Source organism: Pelodiscus sinensis, chromosome 7 (assembly GCF_049634645.1).
Source record: "Pelodiscus sinensis isolate JC-2024 chromosome 7, ASM4963464v1, whole genome shotgun sequence".
NCBI lineage: Eukaryota > Metazoa > Chordata > Testudines > Trionychidae > Pelodiscus > Pelodiscus sinensis.
The window spans coordinates 25476513-25498326 of NC_134717.1; the positions used below are offsets into that span (position 1 = coordinate 25476513).

Consider the following 21814-nt stretch of genomic DNA (forward strand, 5'->3'; position numbering starts at 1 on the left):
TCAAATATAGAATGAAAATATTTTTTGGACACTTCTACCTTTTATGCATTATTCCACATATATATATATACCATAATGTTATATACCATATACAATATACCATTGCTCTCTACTAAAGGACCTACACCATTGCTAATAATCTTTTTGTTCCTAATATACTTTAAAAAATCTTAATTATTGTCCTTAGCTCTGCTTGGCATAGATTTCTCCTTCTGTCCTTTTTATTCCCTTGTGAATTTTCTATAATCATTAGCTTCTAATTTATATTCATTTCTAAAAACATCGCCTTTTTTCTATTTGTTAGATATTTTTATTTTTATAGTAGTTCACTTTCCCTCTGAGCAAATTTTTTAACCTGTGCGTTCTTCTTTCTTGACTCTGGCTTTTGAGGCTTCTAATAAAGTACTCTTAAACAATCCCCAATTATTATTAAATTTTTCTGTATAAATTACACTTGTAGCTAAATTACCATTAATTTTTAGTTCTATGATTAATTCTTCTGTATCCATCAAGACAAGGTCTAACATAGAATCCCTCTGTGCTAGATGCAACACTTCTTGAATTAGGAATTTGTCACCTGTAATATTTAGAAATTCCAAGCATCTTTCCCACTGGCTAGCTGAGACTTCTGGCATATATCAAGCAGACTAAAGTCCCTCATAATCTTGCAACTTTTTTTCTTGAACATTATTGATTATTTGAAAGCTGGTCAATCTGTTACCTCAGGTGATTTGGTAGACTATAGCATACATTAACTAGTACTCTATCTTAACTGAGAGATAATTTTGGGATTTGAATGTGTTTCACATTTTGATTAAAATTATTTGCTACAGTTTAAATTTTCAGCCACAATTTTGATACAATGCCATGTTACATGTTTGTTCTTAAGAATGAGGAGAAAAACCAAATTAATGTAAGTGTAACTCCAGTAAACTCAGTGAAATCACACTATAGATGGATTTAATACGTGGAAATTTAACTTTAAAATTAAAACTCTGCCCTTAGTTTAGCCAATCATTTCCAAGGATTGCATGGTTCTCTAGAGATAGTTTAATACAATATAATAAAAAACAAATCCTGGTCATTTGAAATTAATGGGGATACTCACATGAGTAAAACAAGATGGATTTCTCCAAAACATTGGAGCACAAACTGGGGCTAGCATTTCAACCTATTTTTATTTTTATTTTCTCTTTGAGAATTTCAGCAGGAGACTATATTATTGGGCCTGATAGTGGCACATGACGTTTAAGACTGATTTTAGAAATAACAGGAGAAAAAACTGTCATGAGCAAATAAACAAAGACAGTTTATCTTTTTCTAAAGCTGTGTAATTTATATAATAGTTCTAAAACTATTGTGATCTTTTACAGAATGTAATATAATTACATATTTGGCAAGCATCATAATTTTACTTACCAAATAGTGTACAGCTGTGATGATCTATAATGAAAATCTTATTCAAACATTTTTAAGAGATTCTTTTTTTTACAAAGAATACAATTTGTCACACAAATCATTTATACTTCATGAATCCTAGGTGATATGAGGAACATTTTATATTACTTTAAAAAAAACAAAACAGAAAAATATAAACCAGGTAAACCAGACCTCTTGTATTTATATTTCAGCATCACTGGAGAGTAAATAGTTTGGTGCTTGTCTGGTGTGATGGGAATTGTACCAGGGCAAGCCAAAGCTAGTCAACCTGTGCCTTTATTTATGTCCCACCACGCACTCCCCTGGCGGATACAAGAGTCCGACCCATGCCACGTCTTTCCGCGCTAAGTCTTTTTGTCGAATTCTGCTCCGTGGGCCGGTGCCCAGGACTACTCACGCTGCCTCTAACAATGGGGAGAGAGGGGTCCGGGCCCACTCTCACTCACGGACCCCAGCCCAGGGCCCTAAGGATGCAGACCTGCTTTGGTCCGGTCCGGTCCGGCTGGAGGGGCTTCCCACCATAACACGCCAGCCCGCGGGCCTCCATGAATGCCCTGCCCTGGGCTGCTTCCTCTCCCCTTACCTAGTCCCCAGACTCTTTGGTGTTTGGCCGTTTGCCCACCCTCCTTGATCCTCTTCCTCACTCCTGTGCCCCTTCAGGACCTTGTCCACTGTGGCTCAGGGATCCCCTGGGTGTGTGACCCAGTTACGCCTACTCTCCCCCGCCATTCCTCCCCCCGCTCCAAAGCGGGCTCCAGCGCCTTTTAAACCCTGGTGCCCTGGTGTCCCATCATGCCCGGGTGCCTCTCCTCCCAGCTGTTTTGTGGCCCGTGAACACACCGCGCATGCTCCCTCCGCACTCCGCTGCGCCCCCTGCCTGGCTGGCGCCGGGGGTTTTAAAGTGCGGGGCTGCTGCGCCCCATCAGAGGCAGCCTGCGGACATGCCGCGCATGCTCTTTCAGTGCCCTGCCAGGTCCCGTACATAGCCGGTGCCGGGGAATTTAAAGTGCAGGGTTGCTGCGCCCCATCACAGGAATGATTTGGAAGTGGGATTAATTCCTGATGTTTGAACCATTTTTTTTCTTTCACCAAGTGACTAAAATTTGGTTCTCATTCCCTTCAGCATCTAACAGTCAGAATTTCACATAGTGAGGTAAAATTAATCCAGTAATTCAGAGGATTATATCAGATGATACTAAATCATGGATTGAAATTCAATACAAAACCACAGCAACCCTATGTTTCACACACCACTTGTTAGAAATACCTCTGTGGAGACAGTAGCTGAATCTTGAAGTACAGGAATCTGCCTATGCTGCTGCTCTGGAGTACAGTAATTCCTCATTTAACACTATAGATATGTTCCAGAAAATGATCGTGTAAGTGAAAACGTGTTATGCGGGGTCAATTTTCCCATTGAAAATAATGGAAAAGGTGGGGGTTGCATTTCAAGCGGTGGTGTCTGTTGGGACTGGGACATAAGGATGGGGGAGAAAGAAGACTGGGCAGGGAGGGGAGGTGTTTGGCTCTGGGGAAGGGAAGGAGAGGGGAGGGGAATTGGGTTGGGAGTATGCCCCTGTGACGGGTCTGCCAGGACCCGCAGTGCGTCCAGCAAGCGGGGTCACCGGGGAACGGTGCAGCTTTGCAGGAGGCGGGGGAAGCCCCGCGCAGCCACTGGCTACAGGCCAGCTGGGGAAATCATGTTATTCCAGGGACAGTCGTGTAATTCAAAAAACATTCCCTAAAATAAAAAAATCATGCTATCACAAAAACGTGTTAAGCAGGCACGTGTTAAATAAGAAATTACTGTACATAAGAGCTTGTTCAGTGATAAGTGAAGAAGCAGCAGAAGAGAGATGAAATCCTCTTCTCCTGTTATGAGTGCTCTATTGAGGACAAAGGAGACACTGTTTGTTTTTCATTGTTCCCCTTATTTACCCAGAAGGACAGAAAAGTTATATGAAAGATACCCCCAGGAAATTTCTCTCCAGTAGGAACAGAAGAATGAAACTAATTTGGATCACATACAATTCATGCAGCTGCTGCTGTTTCTGCATAATAGGATAAACTGTCTGTGTAGAAGTACAAGTCTCCGATACTTTATTGTGACCTTGGAAGAGGGAAAAGAACCTATAGCAGAGACAAATGGAACGGAGGAGCCAGGAAAGAAAGAAAAAATAAGAGAAGGGGCTGGGAAAACCAACATAAAAGACTAAGGGAAAGAGATACAAATAAACAAAGGGAGGCCTTGTCTGCACTACAACATAATGTTGAATGTATTAAGGTCGATTTTTTAGAACCCGATTTTGTAAAGTATAAGGTGCAAGCCACCCTGTACACAATAGTTCAATGTAGTGTGTCTTCAGTAGGGTGACTACTGCTGACTTTGACAGTGGTGCACTGTGGGTAACTATCTCATAATTCCTGCATTCTGTGTTAGGCTCTCAGTGCACACTGGGACCAAAACTGTGCAGCAGGTGGTTCAGGGTACATATAATCAACATCCCATAATGCACTCATCCCTCTCCCCCCCATGCTTGAAAACAGCAGCAATCTTTTTTGCACCCTTTTTTCCCCTCAAGCCCCTCTGGCATATATATTGGCCAAACTGGGGCTATGTCTAGACTACGGGATTTTTCCAGGATACCGGTATCCCGGAAAAACTCTGCTGCATCCAGGGAACGCGTCTGCTTTTCCGCTTTTGTCTGCAGAAGAGCAGATGCGATCTCGGAAGTCCTGTCTTCCCCATTTCATGAGGAAGAAGGGCTCTTCTGAAAGAAGAGGCTTTTCTGAAATCTGACGGAGTGTAGACAGGCCAAATTTCAGAAAAGCCTCTTCTGACAAAACTATCGCAATTTGTGTACCTTTTTTCCGTTAAAACATTGTAGTCTAGACATGGCCTGGACAATCTCTGCGCCAAAGGATAAATAGACACAAATCAGACATCAGGAATGGTAAGACACATAAACCTGCATGGGATCATTTTAATGTCCTTGGACAGTCAATAATGGATTTAAAAGTAGCCATCCTTCTACAAAAGAATTTTATCACATGATTTCAGAGGGAAATCGCTGAACTGGAGTTCATTTACAAGTTCAGTATTATTAATTTAGACTTGAAAAAAAATCTTAACTGGTTAAAGCACTACAAAAGCAATTTCCCCGCTTTTGATATTTGCATCTTCACATCAAATATTGTGAATTAGACACATCCAGCCTGCCTTAATTAGCTGAATTAACACTCATTCTGTAATGGACAGGCAACTTCTTTATTTGCTGTATGTACACCCCGGATTCTGTAATTTCCACTCCAACTCATCTGATGAAGTTGGTTTTACCCATGAAAGCTCATGACCTAATAAATGTGTTCGTTTCTAAGGTGTCACAGGACTACTCGTTGTTTTTGTTTCCTTCCTGGTTATTTATGCAGACACCATGGCAGGGCAAGCATGGATCCAATTCAGCAGCAAAGTGCTAAAGCACTCATAACAAACATCTTGCGCCATCTGCTGCAGTATGTCCAAATCATAATCAGGGCCAGCTAAAATGAGGAAGAATCTGAGGAGCACATGAACAGACACATGTATGAAACGCATGAATGGGAGCAATTGGCAGATGCTGGTGACAATCGATTCTCTTGATATGGTAGAATGCTGGTTCTGGTGCTGTGACACAAGCATACACTGGTGGGACCACAAAGGTGGTAGAATGTATTTAAAGGGAAGGTTTTATAGTTTTTAAACTAGGTTAGACCTCAGAGAAAGCAACATTCCCATGGTTGTGGCAGCTTGCTGTGTGCTCCATAATATCTACGAAAACAAGGGTGTGGGGGGATTTTATACCAGAATGGAGGGGTTAAGACAGAGCACCTACCCACTAATTATGAGTAACCAGACAACAGAGCAATAAAAAGAACACATTGAAGGGTACTACAAATCAGAGGGACTTTGAAAAACAGATTTTTAAAATTGAATGCCCAGACAATAATAAAACAAGCTTCAGGGGGGGTAGCCGAGTTAGTCTGTATAGGATAAACTTAAAAAACAACAAATGGTCTGGTAGCACTTTATAGTGCAATACAAGAACATACACAACTGTTTTATTACTTGAAAAACAACAAATGGTCTGGTAGCACTTTATAGACTAACAAAACACGTAGATGGTATCATGAGCTTTTGTGGGTACAGACCATTTGTTTATTTTCAAGTAATAAAACAGTTGTGTATGTTGCTCTTAATGGTGCGCCTGCATTAAGTGTGCTTGCTCACGCACACACATTGCAATACAAGCAATAAAGGTACTGTTGTTGAGAAATCAAGCGTTTTTATAGGGAACACAAGGAAGCAGAGACAGAAAAGGAATTCAAGGTGGAAGACGGAAGAAAGGGGGGATGGACAAGGGTAAGCAGCATATTATTACAGTCCCCCTGTTCAACAATCACACAGGCATGAGAATGACAGCCTTTTGTTCTGGGACACATCCGTGGGGGTTAAGTATAAGGATGCTCTTGATTCCATCCCTCCCCTCCCGCATTCTGGGAGAGGAAGCTATGGAATGTGGTGAGGAGGAAATGTGGTTTAGCATGGCTCTCTGTGCATCTGACTCTCCTGTGAGTCTATCAAGTGCATCATCAGCTCCCACAGGATCCTCAAGATGTTCTCCTGTGTCTTCAGTTCACATTCCATGCAAAGTCTCCTCTCCTTACGTTCTGTTCCCATCTCCTGCAATATTGTTCTCCTTTTTGCATTTAATTGCACCGTCTGTGCAGGCAGATTGCATTTGTTCACTGAACATGTCATCCCAATTACATTTTCACCTTTGGATATGTCCCAGCTGAACAGCTGGAGGAACTGGGGAAGTGGGCAACAGGCTCACTATTGCACCTACTGTAACAAAAAAAATCAAGGGCAGACTTTACAAGAGACACGTTGTAGAATACAGAACACAACCTCTTAGCATAAAAGAACATCTGTCCAAGACAATAGATATGTGTTCTGTACAAGGCCAAAGTTATGCTATTAAGTGCCCACTATGCAGCAGATACACCACAGAGATCTTAAGGGAGCATCTGGATTCGATTCGGTGGCAGGCATGGTAAGGGACAGATTGGGGCTTGCTCTTTTGCTTCTGCATTGAAAGCATGTGCAACACAGTGCCTGCAAACAACAGCTTCTGCTGCTAAGAAAGCATCTGTATTTACAAAAGCAGGCCACGGTGGTGTGGTGGCAGGACAGGGGTTCACGTGCGTAGCAAGGAGTCCGCAGGCGGGAGTGGGTCTGGGCATGTAGGGCAGTGGCTCACACAGTGATGGTGTGTTCAGCACCCCCGATTTGTTGGGAGAGTGCAATTTTCGTTTCCCACAGGAGCCTGTGGGCCGAAGGGGGTAGCAGTGCAGAAGCATAAACCATGGGTTGTTGGGGATGAGCAACTGGAGGTTTACTGCATTGTTCCCTCTAAACTGTGTGGCCGCACAGCTTCACAGGTGATTAATCAACCCCGCCCAGTTTGTGGCTAAGAGCTCCCTGCTGATTGACTGGGCTGGGCTGATTAATCACCCATGAAGCTGTGCTGCTAATAGCTTTCCCTGCTTCATCCAGGTTGCCATGTGCAATATCAGTCTTCTCTGAGTCACACAGAATAATAGGGAGTGAATGCTGACTGAATGTGGCTAGAAACTTGGACTTTAAGTTGCAGTGTATTGTGCTACAGTGGTGCCAGACAACTTACCGCTGGCTTGACATGGGAAGGTGACCTATCTTGGAGGACAGAATAAGGGAAGCCTCCTCAAAAAACTGAGAAGGATGAAAGAGTACCTTTGTGAGAGCTTTGTGGAGATGTACAGGGAGGATTCCTGCTCCATCTCCAGACACATTAACTGTTCTGGGGAGCCCTCGCTGTGTAGGCAGACTGGATGCCACAGATCATACCCAATTGCCTTAATTCACTTGTAGCATGATAAAAATGAGAACTCACCAAAAGTCATCCTGGTCCAGCAGTGCTATATCCTAGGAATAAGGATGTTAAGTACAGGTAATTAACTAATTGAATAGTCAATGTATTTTTGCATAGACTATTCGATTAGTCGATAGGGTGCTTCTGCCTTTGAAGTGTAGCAACAGCCCTAGGGCTGAAAGCGACAAAGCCTGAGATCAGTTGGGTACTTCCCTGCTGATCCCGGGCTCTGTGCAGTGCTGTCGCTTTGAAACTAGCTCCTCACATCCCTACTTAGGAGGAGGAGATTGTCTGAAAAGTTATAAAAAGATTCTGTGGGTGAAATCGGATGTTCCACTCAACAGCTGACCATTTTCCTCCTCCTCCTCTTGATCCACTCTGTTCTCCCCATTGTTGCCCAAGGCTGCCTGAGAAGTCTCTTGAGAGGAATCCACAGATTGGATTGGGACATGGGTTGGGGCCCCTCCAGAATCCCATGCAGTTTCTCACAGAAGTAGCATATTTGCAGAGCAGACCCAGACCATTGATTTGCCTCTTTTGTCTTCTGGCATGCTTGCCTGAGCTCCTTTATTTTCATACAGCACGGCTGGGTATCTCTAGTGTATCCTTTTTCCTCTATGCCCTGTGCAATCTTGGCATAGATATCGGCATTTCTATTGCTGCTTTGCAGTTCTGCCTGTTCAGATTCCTCTCTCCACACAGCAGTGAGGTGCTGGATCTCCTGTATACTCCATGCTGGAGCTCGTTTGAGACCCTGGACATTCCTGGTCTGGTGTACTGCTGAAGCATGCTGTCTGCTCTGAAGTCTGTTCACCACGCTGGCCAACAGGAAATTAAATTCAGATTTTCCCGGGCCTTTTTCCTGTGCACTTTTCCCCATTCAGTACAGTTGAAAATGCTGGCCAGAGCGGTTACATTGGGGCATTGTGGGACACCTCCTAGAGGCCAAGAACGTCAACTTTCACAGCACTACATCTGTACTACCTTAAAGTCAACAGCGCAAGATTGAATTTAGTGTTATTCCTTGTGAAAAGCGGCAATATAAAAATTGACTTTAACAGCCCTTGGTGGAACAGGCTTGGTGGTGAGGACTCATTGTTTAGAAAACTGACCTAATGTGACTAAATTTAACCTAAACTCCTAGTGTAGACTAGGCCTGACATCACACAGATGTTCTTTACATCTTTTTAGGACAGAATTCAGCACTTTACAACCACATCATAAAGGCTACTGACCTGTAGATACAGCACTCAACCCCTGAAGCATTTTGAAAACACTTTTCAAAAACCACCAGTTCAGATGCTCCACATTCAGTTTTCGCAACTTATTTGGTAGAAAAACCAACTTAATTTGCACTGATTTAACATATTAAGTAGAAAAAAAACAGCTTTGTTTAGTCAGTGCAATATTTTAGAGCAGATGCAATTTATACTAGCAGACTTACCTGGTGCTTCCTGGGTCTTTCAGAGCAGGGAAGCTGGCAGTGTGGGGGGTGCTGGAGTAAGTGCAGGGCCTTTGGGGTGTGTGTAGAAGAGTATAGGAGGTTGGGGGTGGTGTGAGAGTGAGGGTTGAGAGGTGAGGAGGGGCTCAGGGCAAGGGGTCATATCTGGCACACACCTTCCTCCACCCCCCAGTGTTGCAGTCAAGGGTCAGGAAGGGGGGAAAGGGTTTGGGGCTGAGGGCTAGGTAATGGTGTGCTGGAAGGCAATATGGCAGAGCTCCAGCCCTGCTGGCTACTCCCTTAGTGGTTCAGCTGTCCCCAGTGAACCCTCTGCAGGATTGTTTACAGAAGTGGTACCTCCAGGTCAGAGTTGAATAACATTGGCCTTCAAGCTGGAGGAAAAGTAAATTAAAACTGCCTGAGTTGTATCACTTCTTGGATAAACAGGATTTAAATTAACAGAGCTAGCAAATCATCACCATCACTTAAATTAACAAGGACACAAGCACACACATTTTTAAAAAATCATTATTTATTTGTACTGTAGTATCTTCCAGTTACTCCAGTAAAAAATGGCATAATATTGTGTTCAACACTGTATAAACTTCAAATAGAGACATTCTCTGCCCCAAAGAGCTCACATGATGACATTTTGTTTGAAAGCCCTCAAAAGTAAAACTAGATTGTGTAATTCTGAAAATATCAGGACATGTGGCAACAACTTGCATGTTGCTTTTTATTCAAGGACTGCAGAATGATTTGCAAACATTAATTAATTTAGTCTTGCAACACCTTTATTTGTAGTTTTTATAGTCTCCTATAACACAACATTCAAATTCAACTTGTTCTGCAAGCTGGATTTCCACCTGGCTCAGCTTCTTCAAAATCTTCAGAGGGGGAACTGAGTTAATCTGTAACAGGAAAAACTTAGAAAACAAAACATGTAGATGGTATCATGAGCTTTCCTGGGCTCAACCCACTTCTTCAGATGACTGGAGTACTGGACTTTTAATACTCCAGTCATCTGAAGAAGTAGGTTGTGCCCATGAAAGCTCATGATACCATCTACATGTCTTGTTAGTTTTTAAGTTGCTACTAGTATATTTGTTGTTTTTTAAGTTCTTTCTTCAAAATGTTAATCACATTGCCACATAAGCTGAAAATTATACCACAGAGCTATCAATAATAGCTTATTTAAAAAAAATCTGTTCATTTAGCGGAAAATTACAGTACATTTTTCGGAATGCAGGGGTTTTTACTAACATTTATAAATTATTTACCTTGAATTATATGGAAATACAGCCTCCTTTAAGGATTGCTAACAATAAGCGTGGAAGACAGGATACTGGGGGGCTAGATGTACCTTTGGTCTGACCCAGTATGGCCATTCTTATATTCTTATGTAAGTGAAGGAGTAGCCCTTCATGAATATGTCCTTTTAACCTTTCAGACCCAGAGTCTTGGCTCAAGCTATCAGGACAGCTGAAATGAAGATACCCCCAAACACATAGCAGAATTCCACAATCAGCCTGTGGATATCTAGGGATTCATTACAGGGCATCAGACAGGTGTTTTCTTAGAGTTTTGCCAAAGTGAAAAGCTGTTCCTTTGTTACCTATGTAAGCATCCTCCTTACCTATGTAAGGATTAGTTTACTCTGTACAAGGTCATCCGCAATGGCACCTCAAAGAACCATTGCACGGTTGTCGTTAGTCAGATGGATATTTAGCATTAGGCCAGTATGGGGAACCATTTTTGGGTCGGAGCTGCATAGCATGGGTTCCCCAATGCTGGGGTGGAGGGGTCTGAGCCTCGGGGGCCGGTCCTCGGGCCTGAGGTTCCCCACCCCTGTAAGGAGGAGAGTACTGATGATAGTCTCTTTGTCCTACTCATCTCTGATTGCCTATATCCACTTGTTGTCTCTTATTGTTTACATATAGTGCAAGCTATTAGGGTATGTCCAAACTACGTACTATTTTCGAAAGAGGATATGCAAATTCCTGTGATAATTTGCATATCTTTTTCTGATCTCACTTCCAAAAACGGAGCTTTTGAAAGCGAAAGTAGTCTGGATGTGTTTTTTTGGGAAAAACCCTTTTTCGGAAAAACTGTGTAAACCTCATTTTTAAAGGAAGAGAGTTTTTTTGGAAAAAGGTGGGTTTTTTTTCCTGAAAAAAAACCACGTCCAGATTACTTTCACTTTTGAAAGATCTGCTTTCAAAAGTGAGATCAGAAGAAAGATATGCAAATTCCCATGGCATTTGCATATTCTCTTTCGAAAATAGAACGTAGTCTATACGTAGCCTTAGAGGCAAGAGCTATCTTTTTTGTTCTGTGTTAGTACCCAGCACTATGGAGTCCTGATTCATGACTGGAGTATCTAGGCCCCATCACAATACACATACTAATAACAACAACTGGTCCAGTCCTGGGTCCTTTAAGCCAAAAGGAGGATGAGTTTTGGGGTACAGAAGAGGAACAGGAAGGCTCAATTGGAGAAGCAGCATAGAACGATTGTAAGGATGACCCTGGCATCTAGAACTTCCAGGGGCTTAGTGAAGACACAGACACTTTCTGCTAGAATCCCACATTTCTGCCACCTCTTGAGTTGCATCACTTGATAGTAAGATTTACAAAGACTTGCCAAACATGCTATGGGCTGATGTGTACACCTCCACATGGGGCAAAGCAACCATCAAAAAGCAGCATATGCCAGCTTTCGTTGGGTATATTTTAATTGCAGAAAAGGTGTGTTTTTAACTCAGATTAGATACTGCATATTAGCTATATTGGGTTAAAACAGCAGTGAAGACAACTTAATTTTTAACTTGGGTTAGTAGCTTGAGTTTGGTGCAAGTCTCTCTGTAGAATTTAACTGATGCTGCTAACCTAGATTAAAAGTAGGAGTGTAAAATCCAGTTTAATTGGCTAACTGGTTAAACATATTAAACTGATTAAAGGGGTGGGATGAATGGGGAGGCTCCTCCCACTGTTAGGCTGGATTACCACCCTCGGTCCCCTGCTGCTGGCAGGAGTGGCTGCTCCAGCCTGGCCAGAACAGTCCATGCCTTTAGCCCTTGTCCACATCCAGTTCCCTGCAGACTGAAACAGCCCTCTGCCTTTGGTAGGCAGGGAACTGCTCCAGCCCCACTGGTTAATCTTCACATCCCTAATTAAAAGCCAAGTTGCCATGGCTTGACTGGTATTTAAACAAAATTAACTACCCCAAGTTAAGAATACACTCATTTCTTTTTTTCAGTTAAGACATACCCCTAGTAAAGCTGGGGCAAGGGACCCTGCTAGTGGAATGGAAGACAATGATTGCTGAAGATTCTACAAACATTTGGTCTATTCCCTACTCTAAGAAGCAGGGCTATTCATGCTGATGAAGGATTTGGTGGCAACCACTGTGGATAATTTAAAGTTACAAACTCTCACAATTTTACTCCAAAATCTTGATAAAGTGGATACATGATATCTTTTCCTTGAAGCCTCAGTTCTTGGTCTCATGTGATTATTGGAATGTGAGAATTTATTTTAAAAAGATAAAGTTTCTAACTCTGAGGTTGCAGAAAAAAGCTTGAAAACATGAATGCCTAAAAGGCTCAAGAAGAAATCCATTACTTTTCATTCAATATCAGGATTTGATTCTGGGGCTCTACCAGATTTCTAGGGTTCTTGGTAAAGTGAGGCATGGTGGGGACAGCAGTTAGGTGACTGGAGACAGATTATTGTTCCTTACAACTGTCTAGGTTGAAAGGCATCTAAGGAAAAGGGCTGGAAACTGCTATGGTTTTCTTTGATGAGAGGTGAAACTAAAATACATTAAAAATAAAACAAAACAACTAAGGGGGGGGACTGCCCTCCTCCCCTTTCTGCTGCTCCTTCCTTCCCCACTCCCAAACTACAAGTGGTATGACAAAATCCCGAAGGCCAAATTAGGATTAGATTTGTACTGGTAAACTAAGTAACTGTGCCTCCTGCTTGCTATACTCCCCAATCCCCGCATCTGTCCTAGCGATGTGAAGGACTAGTCAACTATCCAATAAGCAAATACTTATTGGATAGTCAACTGGCTAGTCAACTAGTCGCTTCCACCCCCCACTCCCCTCCACTTGCTGCCTCTATCAAAAAGACTTCCCTGCCTGACCCCGGGATCCATGTAGCTCCCGAAGGCTGCTGATACACTTCAAAGGTGGAGGTGCCCTGTCAACTAAATGAATATGCATCAACTATTCGATCACTCAATTAGTCAATATTTAACATCCTTAATCTGTCCACTGTGCCACCAGCCTTCCGGTGGCCAGATGGGGGCTGGACTGCAGGGCTTGCCTCAGGAATGGGGGCAGGAACAGGATACTTTGACTAGAGGGGGGCTGGGCCCCGATTAGGCAGGGTGTCTGGACAGGAAGAGGGGTCAAGAGCAGGCTGGGGGCAGGGTTTCCGGCCAGGGGGCAGGGTGTCTGGCCAGAGGGGCAGAGGTAGAACTGGGCTGAGGGCAGGTGTCTGGTCAGCAGGGAAGAGACAGGAGGAGCGGACGGTGAAAGAGCAGGCTGGGGGCAGTGTGTCTGGGCAAGGAACAAGGGGGCAGGAGTGGGATGGGGGGGCAGCAGGGATGGGGTGTGTGAGGTGCTGGGGTGCAGAGTCTGGGCATGAGGCGCTGTGGCAGGGCACTTACTCCTTTTCATTCCATGCACTGGAGGCCTTCTCTACTGCTCCAGTTGTGAAGCCACCTATGTCTTCACTTCAACTTCAACTTCCAGGCCCGGGGTCCTGATGCTCTGCGACCCAGTGGGGAACCACTGCCACCTGCTTGGAACTCCAGCCTCATGACACTCCCCACAAGATTAGAGTACCAGTGCTGGCTTTCTGCAGAGGAGGAGAAGCCCTGAGGCTCCATGCTCAATCCAGCTTGAGCAGTGCATGCACTTCCCTGCAAGCCAGATCCAGCGCACAGCCTCAGGGCTTTCTCCTCCCCCTGTCCCACAGGAAGCCAGTGCTGTCACTCTAATTTTGTGGGGGCGAAGGGGCCATGAAGCTGGAGCATGAGGCAGGCGAGGCAGTTCCTTGCTGGGTCGCAGAGTGTTATGGCCCCAGACGCAGGAGCAGCAGCAGGGCCATAGGCGGTTGGATGGGAAATAGAGGGGATGGGGGATAGGGATGTTAAAGACTAGTTGACTATCTGATAAGTGTAGCATGGAGCCTGGGGTCCCGAGTTCTGGGGAAGTGCCATGCGGAATCTGGGATCAACTGGGGACTCCCCTGCTGACCCCAGGGCTCCTCTAGCATGCAGTGTAGCATGGAGCCCGGGGTCAGCAGAGGACTTACCCTGGGCTCCATGCATTTCAAAGGAGGCACACCGCATGCAGCCCGGACATTTCAGAGGACAAATGTGGAAGTGCCTATGGACTAGTCAATTAATTGCATTTTAACATCCTTAATAGGGGGACAACAGAGCTCGCTGAGTGCCCTACCACTGGTCGTCGGTGAGAGCCGGGGCAGAAGGCAGAGCGGGGAGCTGGAGCCACTTCCTGCTGGGTCCCCGGAGGGCTGCGAGGGTCAGCTGCTGCTCCCTTGCTCTCCTGCAGGTGAGCTGGGGGTCAGCAGGGAGCCCAGGGCTCCCTCTGAAGAGGGATGGGGGTGAACCCTGAGCCATGGCCACCGCTTCCCCTTCTCATTCTGCCAAGGCTGGGGGAGAGGCAGAGCGTCTCAGAGTGAGGTGATGACGCTACCGTCCTACAGAATTTTTTTTTTAATATAGAAAGATCAATAAACATCAATTTCACCATACATATGCAACTTACCCCCTCCTCAAGATATATCCATGGATAATAATTTCAAACAAATCAGAGTGCTGATTGAAAATTTATGAGAGTTTGATTTCAAGGCTATTTACTTTGAATATTTTTAGGCGACATGAACAAACTTGTATTTTAACAGCTACGAATGTTAACTTTTTGTATCTGAACATTTACTGTCATTAAAAACCGATTGCCTGGCACACCCCATAATTAGCAACTGTAAACATTTAGATAGATGTAAAAAGCTTAAAAATAGGCATTCGTATTGTCTGCCAAAACTATAAGAATAAAAATGCAAGGGTGGGGGAGCCCTAAGATCCCCGGGACAGAGCACGAAGGCTAGAGTCTGGGCAGAGACCTGGTCCCACAGAGAACCGTGATATGGAGGGTGCATCTCCTCTGGCTGCGCTTGAAATAGCAAGCGAGGAGCAAAGTGGAGATAAGAACTAAGAAGGGATGAGGCGCAAATGAAGGTGGGGCACGGCAGGGGAGCAGGCGGGTGCGGCACCCACCAGGCCTCCCCGTGCAGTGAAGGGGCACGAAGAAGGGAGTCGTGAGGGGACGCGGTGAAGAACAGGCGCAGACTCAGCCAGCAATCAAGAGCGCGCGCGCAAGTAGGAGGCGCGGGAGAGCTCCTCGCGCACAAGCGCCCCGCCCCAGTCGGGAAGGTGACGCCTTATGCTCAGCCCTGAGTGGTTCCGAGGGCTGTCAATTGGGAACGACTCGCTCACGCGTCCAGTCGCGCGACAAGCAGCCGTGATTGGGGGAAGAGGGGGAGGGGAGCGAGGAGAGGAAACAAAAACAATCGCCCGGGCACCGCCATCTTGGGTTCGTTCTGCACGCCACACGGTGAATGGGTAGATATGAAATTACCACAGGCGAGCCGCAACAGCAGCAGCACGGTTCGGAGGGCCGTTCGGAGCTGCCAGCCGGGCGCCGGGGACTATAAAACCGGCTCCTTCATCCGCCGCCTAGAGAAAAGCCCCGGGCTTGGCCTTTCCTTATCGCCGACCCCTAAACTCAGCTCCTGGGGGGGCAAAGTTGGTGTCCGTCGCGCCGGCTGGGAGACGAGAGGGTTGGAGCCAGCAGCAGGTTCCTCAGAGCCAGGAGTTAACTGGGGACAGAGCTAGGGGAGGGGGAAAAGAGGGTTTCCCCTCCCCCTTTCCAGCACCTTGCCCAGGGCTTGCCTGGTACGTGGTGTGGGAGGCACAAGGAGAAGGCAGCAAGAGTTCACCAGGCTTTCAACCCCCACCCCGCCACCCAAGCCATTGAGGAGTTTTTCTTCCTAAGAAAGCAAAAGTTGGACTGAGTGAAAAATTGTCCAGGTTTCTCCCTTCTAACCACGTAGGAGGCAGAGAGGAAAAATGTATCCGTGAGGAGTTGGGAGAGGGGTATGAATCGAACAGAAGAGCCACCAGCCCAGCACGCAGGAGGAAGAAAGCTGTCACCATCCCAGCAAACACGAAGATCCAGGGCACATCCAGTCATGTGTCTATAATATTGATATCCTTTCCACCGCCACAGAAGCAGCGTTCTCCTAGAAGCACAGCAATCAAGGAAGAAGAGATTTGCCACGCGCTCATAGATCACCTTCCTCCCCAGCGGCTGGAGACTACATTTTTCCTGTGACTTCACTGTTTGAACACCAAATATAGTTTCTTAGAGGGGATTCTTAAAGGAGTTTGAAATTCACTGTTGAGGCAAGAATGTCTGAAATGCACAGCCTTTGTTGAACGGACAAGGAGAGGATCGCAGAAGTAGGAGGGAAGTGGTAGGAGAGAAGAGAAAACGTTCGGCTTTCATTAACTTGAAAGGGGAAGCCCAGAGATTTATTTTTGTGGAAGTGTAAAGGCTTTTTTGTTTGAGGTTGTTGTTTCTCCTCCCATCCTTTTCCCTGTGGTCACAATACAGCTCGCAGCATGATTGAAGTAAACGTCAATGTTGCCCACATGTGGCTGGTAACTTTTTAGACAGTTTTTATAAAGAAACTGACAAGTATACTATTCCCTTCTTTATCAGTGGCTTACTGCTTTTTGACGTTTGAAGCTGAGATGGTACTTTTTACTCAAACACTACATGTTGTATAATAGGAGTGAGACTGAAAATATACTCTTTACTCATTTCAGTAAAACTTGCTTGGTTCCAGCGCGACGAGGGATACTTTACAGAGCTTAAAGTAGAAAAAAGCTGAACTTTCTCTGAGACTTGGTTCTCCTTCTAAACGGCGATTTATGCTGTTGACTTTTTATGGATTCTTAACTTTTTTCCCCCTGAATTACATTTTTCCACCACTTGTACAGAAGCCAAATGACACATGTGTTTTGAAATGCTTCTCCAAATATACACCCTTGTATCCGGGATCTCGCTAGAAAGAGCTGGAGCGGTTGTCAGTATCTAAATAAAGCTGATTTTATTGTTTTGTGAACACTCTAGACTCCAGAAATGTTCTAGTTTGCTTTATAACGGTTAAATTTGAAGGTTGATTTTTTCTGTTTGGAAAAACCAGGAAACACGAGAGTAGGAACACTACCTGTATGTTCTAACTGTATTTCGAAAATGGGAGCTGCTACCAAGTTGGCGTTCGCTGTCTTTTTGATCTCTTGTTCTTCAGGTAAGTAAACTTAATTTGGTCAGTTTAAAGGTATCATTGTGATACCAAAGCTTGTGGAATTAGTACGATTTGCAAACGTCTTTTTTGAGTACTGTATATTTGACTTGGAATATATAGTTTCTGGTTGATAGTGACTAATAGTTTGAAGTGATAAGGTTGTTGTAGATGACAGCTGGGGTGGTATCCGTTCAGCACTTCTATTGTATGCGTTCTGTAAACGTAAAATTAGTCCACTGCAGAATTGATTAATGGAGTACCTTTAAAGCTAATTACTTATACTATTTATTAATATTATAATTGAAGTTTCCTTATGTTTAAAATGCTCAGGAAAGTGCAGCATGACCAACTCCTCTAACTTCATTTAGATGTTATTTTGAGATACTCATTATTGAGCTTTAGCATGTTTAAAAATAATTCTGAAAGCACTGTATGGAGGGGGAGTTGTGTGTATGCACAGAATCAAGAGAATAAGGTAAATTTAAAATCCTTATCTGGATACTTTGCAAAACCTAACATCTTTTAGCTACCTAATACACTGTTTATCACTTTTTGATTTTACAAAAGTACATGTTTAAATGGCTATCTTTAGTCCTATGAAACAGTGTGGTCCAAAAATTGTTCAGTGTAAGCATTTTTCATGATAGCAACTAGTGTTCGAAAAAATTAATAGACTTGCATTTATTTGGAACGATCCTTCGGAGAGCTACTGATCCTGGGTATTGTAACTGATTTTAACTTTTTTTTTTTTTCCTTAAGCTTTACAACTTGTATACTGTGTGGTTGTGTGGCTTTTTTTTTTTAAACACATTCCTTTTTGACTGCTTATGCACTGTTGTGTGCAAAAATAAAAGTATTTAGCGTTCTTATAATTGTGAGTTGATAGCTGGTTTTATCTGACCCTATTTCTATCTTGTTCTAACTGCCTGGCTAGTTTTCTGTAAAAGCTTCTTTTATTAAAAAATAAATAAATAAATAGAAAATGGTGATATAGAATTTTGCTGAATGATCCATTTCCTTGTGGTTATTAAATGGATGCAGTCTAGTCTTGTGTCTGTAGTGTTATTGATCAGTTCTGTGTGGGCTGAATGTGCTGTGAAATGGCGATCACTGCCACAGATTAACCAAAAGAATTAATCTGTTGAAATGGAACATGTTAAAGACAGCTTGATTCTTTTTAATATCAGAAAAAATACCAGTTTTTAACAATCATGATGGTTTATGTTTAAGTAAAGCCCTTCCTGAAACACTGATTATGAAAGTATTCGCTTTTAATTTAAATAAGGCTATCTTTTTGGAGTTTTCTAGTTTGTTTTTCTCTTTCCCCTTTCCATTCCCACTTTACTACTTTGCCAGATTAAGGGATAGGATAGAACAGTGGAGTCCTTTCCTAGGAACCTACCTGTCCTACTTACTAATCAGTCAAAAGCATTCTTGAGACACTATGTAAAAACATCTGAGTCTTTCTAGATTTTATTATTCTTGGCAGCAGTACACGTGACATGGAATGTTAATTTTGTCCATGACAATGGAAATAACTTGTACTAGACCAGCAGGAAACTGGTTAAAATATTATGGAATATGTTTCATAGCATATGTAAATATTATTGCCTTAGCACGTATTCCTGAACTAATTGTATAAATGGATAAAAATACATCTAGTTAGAAATGTGACTTTCACAATTCAGAGTTTAAGACTACTTAGGCTTCTTAATATGAAATAACACGAACATGAGCACAGAGTCAGATATAGTGTTTGTACTGATCATGTCAATTTTATGTTGCATGAAATCTTCCATGGCAAAATATTTTTTTAACTCTGACATTTAAAATTATTTTTCTCACTACTCTGGATTGAAGAATATTTTTGCTTGAGCCTTTTAAAACTGTTGGCCAGTGTGAAGAGACTTTTACAACTTAATTCCAAGGTTGCTATTTGATATTTCTTCCTTGTGGTTGCAAGTATACAGCTCCTTTTTAATGTGTGTGTGCACATAACTTCTTAGTCGATAAGCATTTGCTAAAGTTATACACACACATCAGTCCATCATAATCATCTGTCTGATATTCAGATGAAAAGATCTCTCTTTTTCTCGCAAGAGATGGGGTTGGGTCTGCATTTTGGGGGGCATTTTTGCCTTTATTAAATGCTGACTTCAGATTTATTTGAGTTTCCTTACCTCTTCTAAATCAGTCCTTTTAACAGAAGGAACAGAAATATCTTTCACTTTACATGAGTATGGAAAAAGACTAACATCTTTTCCTCATCAGTACAAACCACAGAGAGTAAGATGGAAGCTAAACAGGAAAAACTGGAACACCTCAGTCACAGTTGTAGCCTTTTAAAGGACCACTGACATGTATACTTCGATTCACCAAGCATTTAAAAACAAAAGGAAAACACAAATTAAACAGGGCCTTACTGCCCTACACTTGCTATGCATCTCAGTGTTAATGGTACAGGAAATAAAAAGCTGTCTCTTAAAAACAAACTTCTCTTTGCTTAATAGAAAGGTGAGTTACAATTTCTCCCTCCTATTCCTTTGCTAGAGTTTACTTTAACATCAAGAATGCCAAGACTGTTCTTTGGTTTTCTGATATGTCTTGAAGCATGTATATTGTGTGGTACCTTCTCCCTCATCTTAACTGAAGAGGAGTGGTTAAAACTTTTCTGCAGGTTTCCTTGACAATATGCAGTCATCTGTTAATAAAAGGTGATTTGCTTTTCAATACTTATAACAATTTTTAGACACTTTCAACACTTGCACATGTAGTTTAGCTTGTACTGTTTTGCGTGCTTGAGATGATGTCATTTCAATAATTCTTCAGCTTTGAGTCTTGTTTTTATGAAACAAGTTGCTATTTTTTTAAGACTTCAGTTGCTATTTTTTTAAAAAGAAGGCTGCCTTAAGCAAGCGAGAAGAACAAGCAAACACTAGCCCAGTTTTTCACTTGCAGGTCACCTTCAGTTTGTTCATTTTTTTGAGAGGTTCTTGTGTTTCAAAGAAAATGATAGGTTGAAAATTATTCTCTAATAAAAAAAACTCTTCTGTGCTCCCAGAGACTACTTACTCTTTCTTCCTCCCTTTAGTAAAAGTCAAAACAAATTTTTCAGATATCAGAAAAATAATTACTAAGAGCCTAATACTCTTAAAAAAGGTTTCGGGGCACAGTGTTAGCTATTCTCAAAGAGTAAAAGAAAATGTGACGAGTTCCTTGTTTCACTAGTGAGTAGAATTTTTCAGGCTCTTTTCCTCCCCCTGTAATCATGGTAGTTCTTAAGAACCCTGCCAACAGTTCAGGAGCATCATTTCTGAACTTGACTCTAAGGCCGTGTCTAGACTGGCAAGTTTTTCCGCAAAAGCAGATGATTTTGCGGAAAAACTTGCCAGCTGTCTACATTGGCCGCTTGAATTTCCGCAAAAGCACTGACTATCTCATGTAAGATTGTCAGTGCTTTTGCGGAAATACTATGCTGCTCCCGTTCAGGCAAAAGTCTTTTTCTGAAAAACTTTTGCGCAAAAGGGCCAATGTAGACAGCAGAGATTTGTTTTCTGCAAAAAAGCCCCGATTGCGAAAATGGCGATCGGGGCTTTTTTGCGGAAAAGCGCGTCTAGATTGGCCATGGACGCTTTTTCCGCAAAAAGTGCTTTTGCGGAAAAGCGTCCTGCCAATCTAGACGCGCTTTTCCGAAAATGCTTTTAACGGAAAACTTTTCCGTTAAAAGCATTTCCGGAAAATCATGCCAGTGTAGACGTAGCCTAAGAGTATAGTCTCAGTAATCAGTTTGTGTTTAGTGGTTGAATCTTGTGATCACATTCACTGTAAAGTAAAATGATTAAACTATTTAAAGATGTGATGTACAGATTTAGTTTCAAGCTCCTATTTATACATAAAAGAACAGTAACAGTACAATTTTGGCTCTTCAGTTCACCATTAGTGGCAGCACTGTTGGCAGCCCTGTTGAACCTCCTATGATAGTTTTCAAACATGACTAGAGTCAGACAGGTGTGACTCTAAATTAGGTTACAACTCTATTATGGTTTTATATTTCTGAGCTTAACTATAATATAATAGAATTCCTCATGGAGGTCTGGCCTAATATTTTTGCTAATAATATAAAATACTGTCAGTTTGAAACCTGGAAGCAATATTTACAATTGTGCTAAGAGCTGTGTTTGAAAACTTCAGTGTGTTGTGGGTGAACTGTTTGGCAACAGTTTAATGAACGTGATTTTAGCTAACACCGTTCTACTGATCTATAAGTGCTATAGACACATTTCAGTAAGAACTCCTGGAGAATCCCTGTTACATATTAGGGATATTAACTAGCGATTTAATTTACTAGTCGAGTAGAAAATGGAATTTCCATCAACTACTTGACTAGTTGATAGGCACTTCAGTGTTCTGCATTTGAAATGGACATGAGTCCCGATGGAAACTCTTGTGCATTTCAAAGTGGAAGCTCCCGTGTGGAACCTGGGGTCAGCGGCGGACTCGGTCCTGATGCATTTGCTTTCTGGATAGTTGACTAGTCCTTAACATCCCTATTACATAAGCTCAGTACTGTGGA

The 21814-nt window shown here is 42.8% G+C and overlaps 2 protein-coding genes across 2 annotated transcripts in view; both read left to right on the forward strand.

Annotated features, from left to right (window-relative positions):
* The window catches only part of LOC142830168 (uncharacterized), a 163633-nt gene that overhangs the window by 91891 nt on the left and 49928 nt on the right, over positions 1-21814 (forward strand). The gene's annotated exons all lie outside the window — the stretch shown is intronic.
* ACVR2A (activin A receptor type 2A) overlaps positions 15409-21814 on the forward strand; it is a 134601-nt gene continuing 128195 nt past the window's right edge. Inside the window, exon 1 of the mRNA XM_006135677.4 lies at positions 15409-17244. Coding sequence (XP_006135739.1) covers positions 17190-17244 — 55 coding nt within the window. The 5' untranslated portion in view covers positions 15409-17189. The remainder of the gene's footprint in view (positions 17245-21814) is intronic.